The sequence below is a fragment of the Mirounga angustirostris genome, unplaced genomic scaffold (genome assembly GCF_029215605.1).
Source record: "Mirounga angustirostris isolate CCGP_5_RB_7025 unplaced genomic scaffold, mMirAng1.0.hap1 SCAF_3, whole genome shotgun sequence".
NCBI classification, from domain to species: Eukaryota; Metazoa; Chordata; class Mammalia; order Carnivora; family Phocidae; genus Mirounga; species Mirounga angustirostris.
In genome coordinates, this window is record NW_026991711.1 from 58,425,926 (window position 1) to 58,444,662 (window position 18,737).

General features: G+C 37.9%; 1 protein-coding gene across 1 annotated transcript in view; it reads left to right on the plus strand.

The window, feature by feature from the left end:
* The window catches only part of CDADC1 (cytidine and dCMP deaminase domain containing 1), a 44,577-nt gene that overhangs the window by 12,569 nt on the left and 13,271 nt on the right, over positions 1 to 18,737 (plus strand). The window contains exons 4-6 of the mRNA XM_045869417.3: positions 5,849 to 6,026; positions 12,365 to 12,934; positions 18,270 to 18,319. Of these exons, the coding sequence (XP_045725373.1) occupies positions 5,849 to 6,026; positions 12,365 to 12,934; positions 18,270 to 18,319 (798 nt within the window). The remainder of the gene's footprint in view (positions 1 to 5,848; positions 6,027 to 12,364; positions 12,935 to 18,269; positions 18,320 to 18,737) is intronic.

Here is an 18,737-nt window from a genome sequence, read left to right on the forward strand (position 1 = left end):
TCCAGGGGAAGGGAGCTAATTTTCTGAGTCTGTGGCCCAGAACTGGAAAGGTGACAGCCATGGAAGCTAGTACAGTTTCAGAGTCTGTAGACTGTACATGCAGTTTTTATTCTGGTTACTCTTGCTTCATGTCCCTCTCTTTGTGCAGAGCTTGGATGCAAGTTTCCCTGGGTTTGGGGTTAATGAGACAGGGTTTGTTCCAGAGAAACTGAGGCATTGGAAATCAGGGAGAAGTTTGTGATAGGCAGACTGCAGAATCACCAGCATCAAGACAAGTCCAACAGTCATTTGGAAGTTGGATTTAACCCCTTTGTAATGGCCTCAGATACCACTATCTTTCAAGGCCAGAGCAAGGCAAAATGTGGACCAAATCATAAAGACCTTCATGCTGTAAGAATTAGGAAAAAGGATGGTCAGAGAGGGAAGAAGGAATGGAAAGAAATGTTCTTGATCCCACATCTTGGGAGAGAAAGCAGTATACCTCAATGTTGGCTCCTCTTCCTAGTGAATTTGATTTTGAGGCCTCCAGCTTTGTCAAAAATATTGAAAGTTTTTAAAACACTTGGTCATCGCTTCTCGGCCTTTTGGCTAAGATCAAGTGTAAAACACTTGGTCAAATAGGATCATGGGTCACTGTGAAACAATACTTAGTTATCTACTTTAACCGTAGTGACAAAGACTTCAAAGGCAAATACAGAAAGTTAAATCGTTGTAAAAAAAAATTAGCTCTTTTAATAGTGAAGAATCCGGTTTTTTAAGTAATCAAAGACCTGATGAAGGCAACATGAAACACATAAGATTATTTTGAGAAGACACAAAATCTTTGTTTTATGAGCAGATTATTTAAAAGGTAAAGAAAAACCTTTTACCATCTCTTATCAAGAACAGACCAGTAGTCCAAGAAAACTTTATCCTTTTAACAGAGAGAAAACTAAATTTTAATTTTGTGCCAGCTTACTTTTGATATTAAAATACATTCATTTAAAAAAACCCTTAATTTAATTTATTTTAATCTTAGCCAGCTTGATCACACACAGTATTCCTTTCCAAAGACTCCTTTTCCACAAATCTTCTACAACCCTTTTAGTAACCCTTCAGATTTTGTCCTATGTCTTTCCTCTTTCCCATTCTGAAATAACCAGTCTCACTTTAGGACAAAATTACTTTCTTTTTCCTCAACAAAAAAATGCATTCCTAATTCCTAATGCCTTCTTTTACTGAAATACACATCCTACTCTCCTTGCATATGGAGGTTTTTTTTTTTAGTAGCTTTAATTAAATATATTACAATGTGTAACCCTTAAAAACCTTAATTTCTAATAAAAATAAGTAAGCATTGGGAATTATCTTTTACATTAGCTTTCTGTGACTTGGCAAATTTATAAATACTTCTCATAATTTCTAGAAATATATGCCTTCTCATAGTAAATTTTTCAGGGTAGCACAAAACATGTTTAATAACAAACCCTAAAATTTTTAGTTCCTCTGTAAAAGGAAGCCAAAAAGTAGATAAACCTATGTTCAGTAATTACTGTTTCAGTCTTTTATGTTATTGGAAATAATCTAGATATTCAGTGACTATCCATCATTTAATTTAACTTAGCAAACTTTAAGGTTTCAGGTTCCCAATAAGATTTGGGGAAATTGTTTAAAAAGTTTGCCTAAAAACTTTTATCTCACATTTATTTAGTTCACTTATTTTGAACAATTATATTTAGATTGCTTATGAAATTTCATCATTCCAAGTTATTTTTCTACCTGTCAGATTTTGTGACAGAGATAACATGAACTTTTTTGACTAGTAAAGCCAGGTAGAATAAAATTGTATGACTGCATTACATTCAGTGTTGATAACTCTAAAGGCATGTCTATTTTAATTAAACCAACAAGCTTAAATTAGCCTTAATACTGAATATTTTTCCAGATTATGTGAACCTGAAACGCATTTGGGTTAGTTTCTATTATATTTTGGAGAATTTTATGAATAATCCATTTAAGTGCTTAATTTTCTTTAAGCCAATTAAATGGAACTTTTTTACAAATTAATTTTGGCAATACTATCCAGAGGTAGAAAATACCACACATCTACAACACATTTACATAGATGCACATAAACATATAGGGAGATGCAAACGGAGACCTTAGAGCTTTCATTTGAAGATTTTAGCCATGAAAAGAAATCAATTAATAAAAATAAAAATAAAATTTTAGCCATGAGACAGGTATGATAATGCAAAACTCACTGGTTTAGAAAAGAACAGTTGGAATAAGTTAAATTTACCTGTTCAGGCGGTTAAGGCTTTTTCTATAATATTTGTGGAGAAGACATTTAAGATTTGTATTTGTCGGGCGCCTGGGTGGCTCAGTTGGTTACGTGACTGCCTTCGGCTCAGGTCATGATCCTGGAGTCCCTGGATCGAGTCCCGCATCGGGCTCCCTGCTCAGCAGGGAGCCTGCTTCTGCCTCTGACCCTCCCCCCTCTCATGTGCTCTCTCTCATTCTCTCTCAAATAAATAAATAAAATCTTTAAAAAAAAAAAAAGATTTGTATTTGTCCTTGACAAGCATTTTATGAAAGCTGTGAACTAAATTTTGGGCAAGGGAGCTTCTGTAGCAGTTTGTATTCATGAAAAGCACCCCCCACCCCAACCCTGCCACACACAGTTTTTTTTCTTCAGTCTTAGGAATTGGGTATGGTTTAGATTAGAGTTCCAGGGGAAGACCTGGTAAAACATGTACATCTCAAAGGCACAGGGAAAGAACATTAAGTTCCTGCAAAACTACTTATAAGCCTTTTGAGATAAATATGGGAGGTTTGGGGATTGGTAAAAAGAATAGGTGGATCTTGAATTGTTTCTAGAGCTGCATTTCTGGTTTTGCAAAGATCTGTAAGAGAAGAACAGTTGCTTTTAATTTCTCAAGGAATTGGATTGTAACTTAAATGACACCATAGGTTGGTCCCCCCATCTAACCACATTATCTTCAATTTGCTTTTTTATATCAAGGAAAATATTTCCAACTAAGATGGAAATCAAAAGACTTCTGTGTTCTGGATTTAGAGCTACTTATCGTTATAATGTTTTAGTAAATCCTTCCACAAAAGTGTGAGAAGGTTTTTTTCTTTCCGTCTAGGTTCATAGTTTTTATTTTAGCTTAGGGGAGAATGCCTAGGAAAAACTCCGATCAGGCTTTAATATCAGCTTTTAATCTGGCCTTCTGACCACAGACAAGCTACTTAAAAAAAATCGTTTTAAATATCGTGTCAATTCTCAGCTGAGACAAACAGTAAATATTCCTGGCAATATTAAATAACTCCTTGGACTTAAAGGCATCCCCAAAGAGGGTTCAAAAGATTTTTTCTCTCTCTCTGTCTCTACCAGTTACTGTAGACAGAGATCCAGAGAGCTGACTCTGATAAGAGTTCTCTCCCTTAGCCAGCTTCAGCCAGTTTTTCCTAGGATCCCATCTGCAGACTCCTAGTGAGGTGTAAAATAGGGTATAGCTTTGGTATCTACCAAAAGTTGGCAAGGATTTCCATTCATTTTAATTTTAGTTTCCCTTGGCCGTTTAAGGGACTAAGGTAGCAATTTACCTGACACTCCCTCGGAGCCCTGTCAGCCCTCCTTCAAGGCTAGATATGGGGTGTCTATAAGGCCCCTAACTTGGTGGACTTTTGTTTGTGGTCTTGTAGTCTCCTCAGAGTGGAAAGAAAATTCAGACAGAGGATTACTAGAATGAATACTTAATTAAAGGAGGATAGAGGGTAATGGTAGGAGTTACCTCAGTTTTATAGTCCTGTTTTATGTGCCTCTTGTGTCTTTAATTTTTCATGAGTGATTTGCAACAAATCTTTCAATGAAGGTATTTTGGAATTTTGAAGCCTTTTGGAGGCTTCTATATGCCAGTTAAAACAGGTATATACCATTCTGTTTGTTTGACTTGGGAACCCTTGCTTTTTTTTTTTTTTTTTTTTAAGATTTTATTTATTTATCTGACAGAGTGAGAGAGCACAAGCAGGAGGAGTGGCAGGCAGAGGGGAGAGGGAGAAGCAGGCTCCCCGCTCCCTGGGACTCCAGGATCATGACCTGAGCTGAAGGCAGTCGCTTAACCAACTGAGCCACCCAGGCACCCTGGGGACCCTTGCTTTTTGAATGATCTTATCTAACTGGACCATTCCTCCTAATGTCCATTGCATTCTAGGCTGTTATTTACTTGAGGGCTTATAGCAGTTTGGTAGGGCCCTAGCCAGAAAGGGAGTTTAACCCATATTTTCTATCCAGCCGTAGCTAGTGGTAAAGGAGGTGCAACCCACATTTCTGTCTGGCCATATTTTGGGGCCCCCAGCCTGATGATTGTTACCAAGGCAACTTCTGAGGACACAAAAAGGCTTATTAGTAAGATTTTGTCATTTTGTAGATATTTATAGCTCCCAGGATTATAATTTTTAGACTTACGTAAGTATGCCAGAAGGTGGTATGTTTTGGAATTTAAAGATATCTCTCTCTCTCTCTCTTTTTTTTAAAGATTTTATTTATTTATGAGAGAGAGAGCAGAGGGAGAGGGACAAGCAGACTACACACTCAGCGTGGAGCCCGATGCAGGGCTCGATCTCACGACCCTGAGATCATGACCTGAGCTGAAACCAAGACTTGGATGCTTAACCAACTGAGTCACGCCCCTCTTTTTTTTTTTTTTTTTTTTTTAAGCCAAGTAGGTGTCTCAGAGCCAAACTAATACCCAAGAGGGACATGCTGCTGGGTTGGGGTTGGGAGTTGTGTGGTGTTTTACCCTGTACCTAGTTGCATCAAAATTTTCTTGAGGTTGGTGGGTGTCCTAGTGTCAATCTAACCCATTCTATGACCAACTTATCCTAACACAGGAGTTAGGTGGTGATCGCTGTAATAGCTTTTAAGTGCTCAACCTGTGTCCACCAATTTTGTGGCTTTTGGTCTCCCACGACTGCAATTAGCAATAGCCTTTACCTACACAAAGTAGAGACATGTTCACCTTAACACACCAGCAGTAATCAAGAGATGGTACCTTAGCCTGGCCAAGAGAAGGCCCTGTGCACACCACTACCAGTTCTCAACATGGAATCTGGGCCTGGGGAGAGGACTGAACCAGCAGACCTCAAGAAATGGGGACCATAGCCTGGGATTCCGCAATGTGGAATCTGGGGGCTAAATCAAGGAATGGGAGTTCCAATCAAATGGGGAATTTTGGACTGGAAAGCCAATCAGATAAGGAGCTCAGTGCAAAGACAGCAGAGCTCAGAACCAAAAGGAACTTACCTATGGCCCTTAGATATGGCAAGAAGGACAGAGAGCTCAAAGGGTTCACAGGTACCATGCTTGTGTTTCTTGTTGTCCCCGAAGCCATCAGTTTTCCTTTGGATCCAAATGCTGCCACCAAATCAGTTAAAAAACAAAACTAAACAAAATTCAGCTGAGTAAACTTAAAGATCTAATTGCTTTATTCAATGATTCATGAGTCATATAGTTTCCCATCTAGTAGATAGAGAGGGGCTCTGAAGAGCTGCAAAAAGGGGAGGATTCTATAGGCAGAAGGGGCAGGAAAAGGAAGTTGCTAGCAAAAAGTGGATTGATTCAGGCAAGGTCACCTTCTTTTGGGGGACTACAGGAGTTTATCAGGTGGATTTCCTCACTAGCTCAGCAGGAAATTACAGTCTGACTGGTTAGGGTTATATTCCTGGGAGAGGCCAAAACTGCAATTAGGTATTAAGTCTCAGTCTGATAATGTGGACTTAGCACAAGTGACTCCATTTGGGGCCTGTTTCTTTTTTAACAGATGTTATAACTAATACATTATTATTTTGTATTTTAATGTAGGTGAAGAGAACTGGTCTTGTGGTGGTGAAAAACATGAAAATTGTTGGTCTCCACTGTTCTAGTGAAGATTTACATGCTGGAAAAATTGCTCTTATAAAACATGGGTCAAGGCTGAAAAACTGTGATCTCTATTTTTCCAGAAAACCATGTTCTGCTTGTTTGAAAATGATTGTAAATGGTAAGTGTAGATAAGGCTTGGTTGGGGATTAATAGTATTTATCTAAGAATAACCAAGATAAATTGCCTAAACACCACTGCAATCATTTAGAAATATAAATACATATCAGAATATAGTTTGATACACTGTAAGAAGAGTCAGAAAACATGGATTCTGGTCTCAGCCCTTTCACTAACTAATTAGATGACCCTTCGTGTATTAATAGACTAATGCTAGCTGCTATAACAAACATTAAAATTTCAGTGGCTTAATATACTAGACCTTTATCACCCATGTAATAGTCCAACATAGGTGTTGCTGAACAGCAGGTGGTTTTTCTCCATTGGCTGTTTCATGGGTGTAGGCATCTTCTGTCATGTTGCTACTGTCCTCTTCTAGAGCCTTGAGTCCTCTGCATCCAGAGGCAGACTGAGACAGAGAATAGAGAAGGCACACTGTTCCTAAAAATGCTGGCCTGGAAGTCACATGCATCATTTCTGTTCACATCCACTGTGGGCTTGTAGCTCCTGGCTGAACGGCTGTCTCCCAGGGACTGCTCTGTACTTGGGAAGAAGAAGCACAGATTAATGTTTAACTATCCATCTCTGCTACACCAGGCTACTCACTAAAGCTCTTTATGCTTATGATTCTGTTTTGTACCCAGGTAATACCCTTTTTTTTTCCATTCTTCCATTTTAAAAATATTGCATTTTTTATATAGGCACTGTGGTATTGTGACTTAGAGTATGAGTTATATATTTGGTCTTCATCCCATTCCTGGTACAAAGCAACTAAAACCCTTGGAATTTCCTGAGTGATGAGAGTGATAGAGGTGTCTTTTGTTATTCTTAACAAGCCCCCTTCAGTCACACCTGAGTGTGTTAGTGAAGTGACTTCTGGGAAACCCCGTAGATGGGGGCCTGCTTGCCAGCAGAACCACCCAGGTGATTAGAGGGTTGGAGTTTAAGTCTCACTCCTGAGACATCTGGGGAAGAGAGAGAGACTGGGGTTTGAGTTCAGTTACCAGTGGCCAGTAATTTAATCGATCATGCCTATGTAATGAGACCTCCTTAAAAACCCAAGACGAGGTTTGGAGAGCTTCTGGGGAAAAAAAGGGCTTATATGGTTGTTGTTGTTGTTTTAAGATTTTATTTATTTATTTGACAGAGAGAGAGAGAGCACAAGCAGGGGGAACAGCAGGCAAAGGGAGAGGGAGAAGCAGGCTTCCCACTGAGCAAGGAGCCTGATGTGGGGCTCAATCCCAGAACCCTGGGACTATGACCTGAGTCGAAGGCAGACGCTTAACCGACTGAGCCACCCAAGCATCCCAGAAAAGGCTTATGCAGTTTTAATCTGTTCCCTCAATTTGCTACTTGGGTTACTTGTGTTACAACTTAATGTAACACATCATCTAGTACCAAAATGAGTGATAAAGGCTCTTAAGTGATATATGAATTCAGAGGCGAACTAGTGATCTATGCAGGTTGGCATGTAATGAAAGGCTGGGGCTTAAGCTGGATCTTGACGGGTCAGATGGAGAGGAGGAAGAACACATTCCTAGGTCATGGGGACAGCACATGTGTGGTCATCTGTTTGTGAGAAGCAAGGTTCTGAGGGTCAGTGTTCAAAATGGAGAATTACTCTTGGAAAGAATAGTGGCAGATGGATGATAATGATTGTTGGGACTGAAGTGGAGAACTTCGAAAAACTGTATGGCCTTCGAGCTTTATCTTAAAGACCAGAGTTCCTAAACTTATTTTGAGGAAGGGCGATTTTTATTTACATGAAAGTTTGTTTGTTCGTTTGTTTGTTTTTATTCATTTGAGACACAGATACAGAGAGAGAGAGAGAGAGCATGAGCAGGGAGAGAGGCAGAGGGAGAGGGAGAAGCAGGCTCCTCGCTGAGCCGGGAGCCCGATCCTGAGCTGAAGGCAGACCCTTAACCATCTGAGCCACCCAGGCGCCCCCTATTTACATGAAAGTTTTAAGAGCAGTGATCAGATCCATAGTAAAGACAGTGCCCTTGAGCTACAAGTGAAGCACTTCCATGAGAAATGGTCATGTGGCTAGAGCCCCCTGCCTGCAACAGGTATTTCAAGCAGGTAGAGCCCAGATACTGCTGGATTCTATAGTCTTTCCCCTGTCATTATGAATAGAGAAGATAGGTATGAGAGTGGTGGGGACATTTTTTTCTTTCTTTTTTTTTTTTTTTACCAATTAATTGTGCGGATTGGATATTAATTTATCACTTGTGTTAATTGACCTATAAATCCCATTATAAATAATATGGAGCCACTGAAGCTTTTTGAGCAGATTGTAACATGATTAAATTTATTATTATTACTTTTTAAGTTTTTGTTATTGAATTGGAACATGGAAAGATAAGAGGTTAGAGCTTGGTGAGCAGACTTGCATTAGGCAGGGTGTAAAATAGGGTTGAGATGGTGGCATTGATAATAGAAAAAGAATGTGAAAGGACCAAAACACTGTTGATTGATCTCTTCTAGAGCAAGGGAGACAAATGAATAAAACATAGTTGTGTTTCTGCTGAGCTGACTATGAGGCTATGCTATAGCCTCAGACCTATTAGAGAATCAGAATTAGAAAGAATTAGAAAAATAGGGGAGTGCAAATAACTCAGCACTGCTTGATGTCTTTAAGACATTTGAACTTGGGCGCCTGGGTGGCTCAGTTGGTTGGGCGACTGACTGCCTTCGGCTCAGGTCATGATCCTGGAGTCCCGGGATCGAGTCCCATATCGGGCTCCTTGCTCAGCAGGGGGTCTGCTTCTCCCTCTGACCCTCCCCCCTCTCATGTGCTCTCTCTCTCTCATTCTCTCTCAAATAAATAAATAAAATCTTAAAAAAAAAAAAGACATTTGAATTTCGCAAAGCAAATAATTAAGTGTGGAAAATCAGGGAGGACCTACAATAGAAATGCTTTTATGTTAATATTAGGCCCATATATAAATACAACTGCTGTTATATTAGGCTTATAAATTTGATCTTGTTAAAGGTCATGGTTTAACCTCATGCAGCAATTACTATTAGGTCAGTTACAAGGGAAGCATTTCTAAAGCACAGTCGTTCTCAAAAAGTGTGGTCTGTGAATTCCTGATGGTCCACAAGGTCATACTATTTTCATAATAACACTACATTTATACCAATAGTACCAAACAATGGTGAGTAAAACTACTGTATTATGAATCAAGACAGTAGTAGTCCTTGTACTCTTTATGGCCATAAACTTGGGAGTTAAAAAGAGGGTTTCATGTAAGAATGCCCTTGATGAAACAGTAAAAATTAATTTTAATAAATCCCAACCCTTGAGTACACATCTTTTTAATATTCTGTGTGAAAAAATAGTAGGAGGTGGACCTAAAGCACTTTTGCTACAAATCTAAGTATGAAGGTTGCCTTAAGGAAAACCATTTACGTGTGCAGTTGTTTGAGTTATTGTAACCAAACTAACATGGGTTCATGTTGGCTCCTTGGTGAGTTACAGATAGAAGCTGCACCAGGTGGAGTTGTCACTCCAAAAGGAAGGAAACTTTATTTGCAGCAAATAAGGAGATCATGGGGAATAACTTCCAAATCCATGACTCCCTGAGCTGGGTGAATGGGTTCCTTTTATTTAGGGTTGGGATGAATATTCAGAAAGGGGGGTTTTGTCATCATATACAAAGGCGAGCATAAGGTTGTGCACTGGTTTTAAGGAAACAAGCCTTACGTTATACATTATGTTAATGAGGGTTGTACTCCTCCTCGGGCAGAGATTTTAACATCATGAGGCAGAGGTAACCCTCAGACAAGGCGAAGGGCCTACGGGCATGCACCTAGAGCTGATATAAACAGGATGGGTTCTTGGGCTCCTTATCTCTGCCAAGGAATGCAGGGCCTTGTATACTTTTGAAACAGCACTAGGAGTTTTTACCAACTGATTTTTTGTGACTGATGTGATTAGGCTATTTTCAGGCCTGGTAGAGACTGTTGCGCAATAAACCAGTGGACTTAAAACATAATTATACAAAAAGTTTGTTGATATATTTCAGATTCCACATTGTAACTAACTTTTAAGAAATTATCCCTTGTCAAATTTTTACGTAGTGTCAAAGAAGAATATTCAGTTATCTGAAATGTTGTTAAAATACTCCTTTTTTAACCATACATGGGTGTGAGGCCTGATACTTTTCATATACTTCAGTAAAAACAACGTATCGCAACAGACTGAAAGCAGGAGCAGAATTGAGAATCCAGCTGTCTTCTATTAAGCCAGATAATAAAGCGATTTGTAAACATTTAAAACAATGCCATTCTTTTCAACTAGTTTTCATTGCTGTTTTGGAAAATAACAGTTATTTTTTATTAAACCATGTTATTTGTATTAATGTGTAGTAGATTCTCTATTGTTATTTTTAATTAATAAATATTTTTTGAAATTTGTTTTAAGTTTCTAATACAGTAAATATCCGTAGGTATAATCTACATAAACAGAGATCTTTGGGGTTCTTATGAATTTTTAAGAGTGTAACAGAGTCTGAGACCAAAAAATTTGAAAACGCCTGCTCTAGCCTTTGCCACTGCTACATGAACATTTGTTCAAAGACTAGTCATCCCCTCTTCTCCTTGCATCAGGATTGCTAGAAGCAAGCCAGATGCTTAGATGAAAGATGGACTATCACCACTGAGTAGGAAATGGATTGTGAGAACTCCAACAGAGGGAAGGTGACATGCAGCCAGAAGAAACATTCTGATACTAGCTTTCAGGCCTTCAAAACTGATTTATAACCCAAGCTACAGTAAGAGTCAGGAGGAGCAGGGAGTAGATAGAAATGTGGGTTTATTCAACTAAGACTTTTCAATTCATCTGTTACTTTGAATGCAGGACACCCTGTGGGCCCTCTGTCTTTTCCCTTCTGGACATAATCATAAAAATGTCTCCTAGCTGAAACTGCAGGAGATACTAGCAAATGGGTCTCTTTGTAAAATACTAATTAACTGATGAACATTTGGGTGCTTAAGCCTGTATAAGTCATCTCATTGTTCCGTCTCGAATACAAAAGATTTTTTTCATGTTTGTTATTTAGTTTTGTTTTCTCTTTTGCAAATTGTCTGATCATATTGTTTTGTCTGTCTTGAGGCCGTATTGTTCTTGTCAATTCATATGTGTTGTTAATAAATTAAAATCTTTTCTGTATATTAAAGATTACTAACCTGTCACATTAATTGAAAATTCTAGTTTATCATTTTGTCTTTAATTTTGTGGGCTTAAAAAATTGATATTGCTCTCCACCCCCGAACACACACACATAAACTGCTGCCCTCACATTATTTTGGCCATTTAGGTTTTTTTCCTATGTTTACTGTTTATTTATTTATTTATTTGCAAGAGAGGGACGAGCAAGGAGGAGGAGCAGAGGGAGAAGGAGACTCCCTGCTGAGCAGGGAGCCCAACACGAGGGCTCGATCCCTGGACCCCAGGATTATGACCTGAGCCAAAGGTAGACACATAACTGACTGAGCCACCCAGACACCCCTATGTTTTTACTGTTTTAGACAGTGCTGCACTAGATATATGCATGCATGATTTTTTTGTTTGTTTCTATTTAGGATTTTTTTTGTTTTTTTTTTAGAATAGCTTCCCAGAGGAAGAATTCAGAGCATAGGTTCATTTTTAATGCATGGATGAATTGTTTATTTCAAATACGAAACTCTCAACAATATCAGTTGACTGCTATGATATTTCTAAAAACAGCCATTTGATTACTTTTAAGATTCCGGCACTGGGAATTCCAGTTGTGGCACTGGGCTTTGGGACCACACTGAGCAATGCCCGTGATTTGATTCCACAAATACCTTCCATGAGCTTTGTTAGGGGTCAGCCATCTTTTCCCATAAAGGGCTAGATAGCAAATCTTTTAGGCTTTGCAGGCCATATAGTGTCTGTATAGGTACTCAACTCTGCTACTCCATTGTAGGGCAAAAGCATCCAGAGACTATGTCAATGAATGGGTGAGTCTGTGTCCCAGTAAAACTTTATTTATAGACACTGAAATTTGAATTTCATAAAATTTTCATGTGTCACAAAATACTATTCTTTTGATTTTTCCAACTATTCAAAACTATAAAATCCATTCTTAACCTGCAAGCTGGGAAGAAAAAAAAAAAAACAGGCGATGGGACAGATTTGGCCTGTGGGCCATAGTTTGCCAACCCTTGGGCTGTATTATAGTTGACTTCATAATAGACATTTATCAGATTGGGACCTCTGGATCTACCACAATGATATGGTGGACTTATCAAGAAAACCCTTAATTTCAACATGTGTCTGATAACTGCCTTTCATATTTTATATTTCAGCTGGAGTTAACCGAATTTCATACTGGCCTGCTGATCCAGAAATAAGTTTGCTTACTGAGGCTTCTAGTTCTGAAGATGCCAAGTTAGATGCCAAAGCAGTGGAAAGATTGAAGTCAAACAGTCGGGCCCATGTGTGTGTCTTACTTCAGCCTTTGGTGTGTTATATGGTGCAGTTTGTAGAGGAGACCTCTTACAAATGTGACTTTATTCAAAAAATTGCAAAAACATTGCCGGATGCTAACGTTGACTTTTATTCTGAATGTAAACAAGAAAGAATAAAGGAATATGAAATGTTATTTTTGGTTTCAAATGAAGAAATGCATAAGCAAATACTGATGACTATAGGCTTGGAGAACCTATGTGAAAATCCATACTTTAGCAATCTAAGGCAAAACATGAAAGACCTTATCCTACTCTTGGCCACAGTAGCTTCCAGTGTGCCCAACTTTAAGCACTACGGATTTTATTGTGGTAATACCGAACAGATTAATGAAATTCACAATCAAAGTTTGCCACAAGAAATTGCAAGGCACTGCATGGTTCAGGCCAGGTTATTGGCATATCGAACTGGTGAGTTATATGCTTAGTGCATAAATTGGGGCTGACTGGGTTGTATTTGTCTCAGAAGTAAAATGGTATTCATCTCATATATCGTAGAGTTCATTTACTCTTAGATAGTAGAGTTTTGCTGGTCATTATATGTGTAGAAGTTAGTGAGATCCTTAAGTAGACACCTCTTAGAGCAGTATTTGGGTTTCTGTGGCCTTATATTCAGTGCTACATTTATAAATCAGGGCCTGATTATCTAGGCCCTTCTGCTTCCTGCTTTTGTCATCTCGTTGATCACTGAGCCCTCCACTAGAGATGGGACAAAAAGAGAAAGGAGAGAGAAGCAAAATCATTAATTTTTAGTTAACTCTTCAATATTTTGTATGTATTCAGTATTTCATAAAAACTTTAAAAATCTTTACAATAAAAATACGAATTCAAAATAACAGCATTAAAGTAAAGGAATATTGACAAATTCTTCCAATTGCTGGTATATCTTTAATCAGCAAGTTGAGAAATCAGACGTTTTTACTTTATTAAGTTGAGCATGAGGGTATATGTGAAAAAGGAAAATGTTACTTGGGAATTTTCTTTTTTGTGTTGAAAGATGACATCTGTATTTCCAATTATAGAACAATGTTTTCACATATTACCAGAGGTAAGATTTTTCAAAGTAGAATCTTGATCACTTTTTTAAATGCAGCTTTGAAGTACGGGGGGGGAAATATAGGCAGGAGGAGCAGTAGAGTAAAATTTGGTGAATGGAGGATTTTTTTTTTTAGCTTTTCCCAAGAAAGAAGGAGAAGAAAGAAAATCTTAAGAAGAGGTCCATACAAATGCCACTAGTCTGCATTCTAAACAAAGACCACAATCAAAGTACTTTCAGTAGAATGGAGATTCTCAACTGACAGCATATCAGAATCACCATTAAAATTTTCTTAAAAGTACAAAGGCTTAAATTCCAACCCAGACCTACTGAACTGAGTCCGTAAGGATGTGGCCTAGCTAATGAATTTTTAAAGTTCTGCAAGGGACTCTGATGTTCAGCAGGGTTAATAATCACTCAGTTCTTATTAAAGAATTTGGTTCTACTACAGGCGCAAACTATATGACTCCAAACAACTCTTGTGTAAGAGTCTGACTTAATGTCATTATGTTGTATCGTGGGCTATGCATTAGTGTCTTGGCCAAAACGAGCTTTATAAAGAATTTTTCTCTAAAACCATTCTGGAAGGACAGAAACATAAATGGGTATAGCTGTTACGGCTATAATTCACTAATTCCCCTTTGCTAATAAGAATTCAGCTGATTCCAGAGTGAGATAGGAATGTGCTGTTCTTTTACTTGATCTCAGTACCTCCTGCTTCTCATAGGAGAATCATACCATGTATGATTCCAGTGTTTAAAGATGTGGTAATGTATAGATACAAATATGCATCTATGTTCTTTATAATATACTCTAATTATAAAGTTATCCACTATTTCTGTGCAGAGTTTTGTACATAAAGGTGTGCTTCTGCTCTTGATGGATAACTTAAAAGATTTTTCAAGGTTAATTTTTTTATTGTGTATGACTTTTTGCCTGGAACCCAAATCTTGAATGGAATGCAACTCTCTGGCATGCACTCCGCTCCACTGTCCACTCTTCCAGGGAAGAGAACCATGTGTTCATCATCGTTTTTTCCTTAGCACTAAGCACAGTGTGTTGAATGGATAAAGGAAATCTTTTTACATCCAAAGGTAGATGGTCCACAATCCTTATCCAAAATTCTTGGAGCCAGATGGAAAGGAGTCCAGAATTTGTCAGATTTTAGAAAGGTAATATGGTTACATATATTGTATATTACACAGCACTCCAGGGGGGCCCTGAGGCAGAGTACATTGTCATCAAGCACGTACATATGGAGTAAAATGTATGAGTATTTGCACTAAATATTTGGTCAGGTGTGGCCACAAAATAAGTACATCAGGCTGTCCCAAAAAACACTTGATATAAGGGATTGGTAAGGAATTCTGGACCTGTATTCTTCACTGATGATAAATTATAACAATGACAATTTATTGAGCACCTAGAATGTGTCAGGCACAGAGCCAGGCAATTTATATATGTATCTCATTTAACACTGAGGATAATCCGGCAAGGTAGATATCCTCATGATTGAGGGTGCTCCTAATAACTCAGACTTTTAATTTCACGCTGTTCAGTTTCTTTGAAGACTTTATTTCACTCTAGAGGTAAAGACACCATTTCATTAATCCATTTTATTTAAAAATATACGTATGAGTAAAATGAATTCCAAAACCTCTAACAACAGAATTCTAAAAGTAACTAAGAAGTAGGTGCTTATTAATTGCTTTTTGAATGATGAGTAAATAGGAGCCACAGAGATGTCAATAAAGGACATTTTGAAGTAGCAAAAAAGTAACAATGTTCATTTAGACTCTAGAGGGGAAGAAAGAGGAGGGCACTGCATCTTATCTATCTGATTCAAGTGTGATTTTTTGGGGTCCTCTTTTCCCTTAGACTATGTGTTTTCCAAAGCTGAGGATTATGCCTTCCTCCTAAACCACGACATTGATGATGAATGTAGGTTGGAGTAGCCACAAAAGTTAACTGTTTCAAATCATAACTTGGTGATTCTCAGCTTGTAGTGTGCCTATGAATCAGAGGGGATGCTCATGAAAAATGCGGGTTCCTGGGCCCTGCCTGACTGCTTTGGAGAGATTGCTTCAGGAGATTTCCATGGGAGCCCGGAGGCCTCCCTTTTAGCAAGCACCCAGTGATTCTGATGAAGTGGGCTGTGGACCACACTCGGACAAATGACCACAGAATCAGGAGCTAAATAACCACACCTGTGTTCCAGAACCATGGGATAAAGAGTTCTCTGACTTTCAGTGATCAGAGTCTCAGGAGTTTAGCTCAGTGATTATAAGTTGACCTTTCCTTCAAAGGTATACAGAGAAAACCTTGTGAATGAACAGATCATGGGGAGCAATTTCTGTAAAAATTACAGACATGAAAAGATTCTTGAGAAATTACCTCATCTGTCATCCAGCCTTGGAGCTGTGTGAAATCTACTCCATCTAACATGGATGAAATTTTATTCTGATTTTAAAAGACCGAGTAAAGAATATTCTGTTGGTGTAACTAAACTTAGCTAGGCAGGAGAGCTACATACTGATGGAAAATTACATTTTCCCCCTCCTGACAAGGTTTTAGTCTGTCCCCAGACTGAAACAGGAAAAGTGGCTCCTGAGACTAAAAAAACATAACGTGAAAAACACTTGTGTCGATGGTAGGAAAAATAGGCCCTTAACTTAATATGAAGAATTTCTATTTCAGTCTCTCATTTTTTTGTTTCAGGTTTATATATGTATTAAGGATAATTTTACTTAAAGGTTTTGGTTTTTCAGGCAAATATAATCTTATGTTTATAACTTCTGCCACTTGCCTTAGAAATGAGCGTAAAGCCATAATTGTATTCTTTTCCCCTCATGTTGTGTTCTGAAGGTCTTGGAAGGAAGAAAATTTTGTTTACACCAAAATCTCTTTCATGAATCTCCACTCTAGAAGAAGGCTTCCCATACCCTCCATTCCTCATTTCCTTCCTAGCACAGCACAGCACACAGGTGCTTCTGTGTTTGCTTCTTCCTGTCTCCCTCCCACATCGGACTATACATTTCATGAATACAGGGACTTCCCTCACGCTGTCTACTTGCACATTCAGTAGAGGGAAATCTTTGTTATGAAATTCTTAACATCAAAGGGAGGGGTAGGTTTCGTCTGGAGGGCTAAATTTTAGTCACTTGATTTCTTTGCCTGTTTTCTCATCTAGAAAAGGAAATAGCTGCTCTACCTTTAGGGTAAAAATTAGATGACGGGGTAAAAAATGCTTCAAATAAATTACACAGATGCTTTGTGATATAATTTTGAAAACTCGAGCTTACTTGAACTGAAGATGGGGGATTTCATTATGTTATCATAACTTCTAAAACTTATTTATAAGGCAAACTCGTTTTTAATGCCTAGGTAGGGTAAAGTTATCCTTGGGGGGGGGATTAACTTTTAGGAAATTGTAGGGTGAAACTACAGTTTCATTTAATCCTTACCAATATGAAAGTGCCCTAGAGTAAGTTCACAGATGATTGGTACTGTCTCTGTGTAAGTGTACCTACTTAATTAACTACATCAGTCCCTTACTAAGATTTTGATAAATACTGTTTTCATAGTTTTCATCATTAGTGTATAATTATCTTAGAAATTTGAAACTTACCCTTGTATTAGTAGAAAGAAAAAGTCAATCCTTGATATGCAGAATTTCTATTTTGGTTTTTTAAAGCTTTCTGTTTCATAATGGTTTTAAGAAATACAGCTTTATTTGTTGCAGAGGTTTTGGTTCTGCAGGGAAATTATAATCTCATGTTTATAACTTCTGCCACTTGATTCAGAAATGAGCATCATTCACTAAGTTGGCATGCTTTTCCCCTTCAGGTAAACTCTGAAGGTCAGGGAAAGGACTTTCATATATATATATATATATATATATATATATATATATGTATGTATATATATGAAAGCCCATAAAAACTTGTTTTTTGTATTATAAGTTTGAACTTCTTTCTTAGCAAGAACATTTCCACGAAATGTATTTTCCATGATTATACTGTTAAAAAAATGGTAGAAGACAGACTTGAGTGTTGTGAATTATTGTTACATTAAATCCATTAGTTTGGAAATTTCCTTTTAAATCATTTTCATCATCTGTTAGAAATAACCTTTTAGAAGCTGACTTAGTGGAGAATCTATAAAATTACACTCTGTTCTAGTTACAGCTTCGAAGTGAGCTGATTGTGGGTACTGCCATTTTAATGAGCTCTGCATATAGATCATGTGTCTGGGTTGATAGTGACATTGCCTAGTTATTTAGCACCTAGTTGCATGTTCCATGCTTAAAATATTTATTTTAGTGGTAAATTTTTACTAAATAATTTATTTAGTAATAAAAATGTATTTATTTCTTTATTTCTTTTTTTTTAAGATTTTTAAAAATTTTTTCATGAGAGACAGAGAGAGAGAGAGAGGCAGAGGGAGAGGGAGAAGCAGGCTCCCCGCTGAGCAGGGAGCCCGATGTGGGATTCGATCCCAGGACCCTGGGATCATGACCTGAGCCGAAGGCAGACGCTTAACCATCTGAGCCACCCAGGCGCCCAAAAAATTCTATAAATTAGTTAAGATGTCAAGGATTGTTGCCACATTATGAATTATGTTTCAATAATATGTATTATTTTTGGAAAAGTATTTCTGAAACTAACAAATTTTTGATCTTTACTGAGTTAAATGACATTTATCTTTCAGAGGATCATAAAACTGGAGTTGGAGCAGTCATTTGGGCAGAAGGAAAATCTGTAAGTATGAAAAGAATTCCTTTTTTTTGTAAAGTTTTCATTTGCTTAAGAAATCTCTACACCCAACGTGGGGCTCGAACTCATGACCCAAAGACTGACAGTTGTGTGCTCTCCTGACTGAGGCAGGCAGGCACCCCTGAAAACAATTCTCTAAACGTTTAATCTTGATTTTGTTTAAACATCGTTTGATCTTAAGTGCATTACATTTTTTTGACCCATTGGGGTTAATATTTTGTATTGGTGCATTTACTAAATTTTATAAACATTTGATCATTCCCTCAACAATTGTCTAGATAGATTCATTCATTTAGCAAACATTTATATTAAACATCTTCCACAGCATAGGCACTGTGCCACAGTGGACAGTGGGGAGTTAAGGTCCACATTTTCTGCCCTTGCTGGCCTTAGTCTATTAATG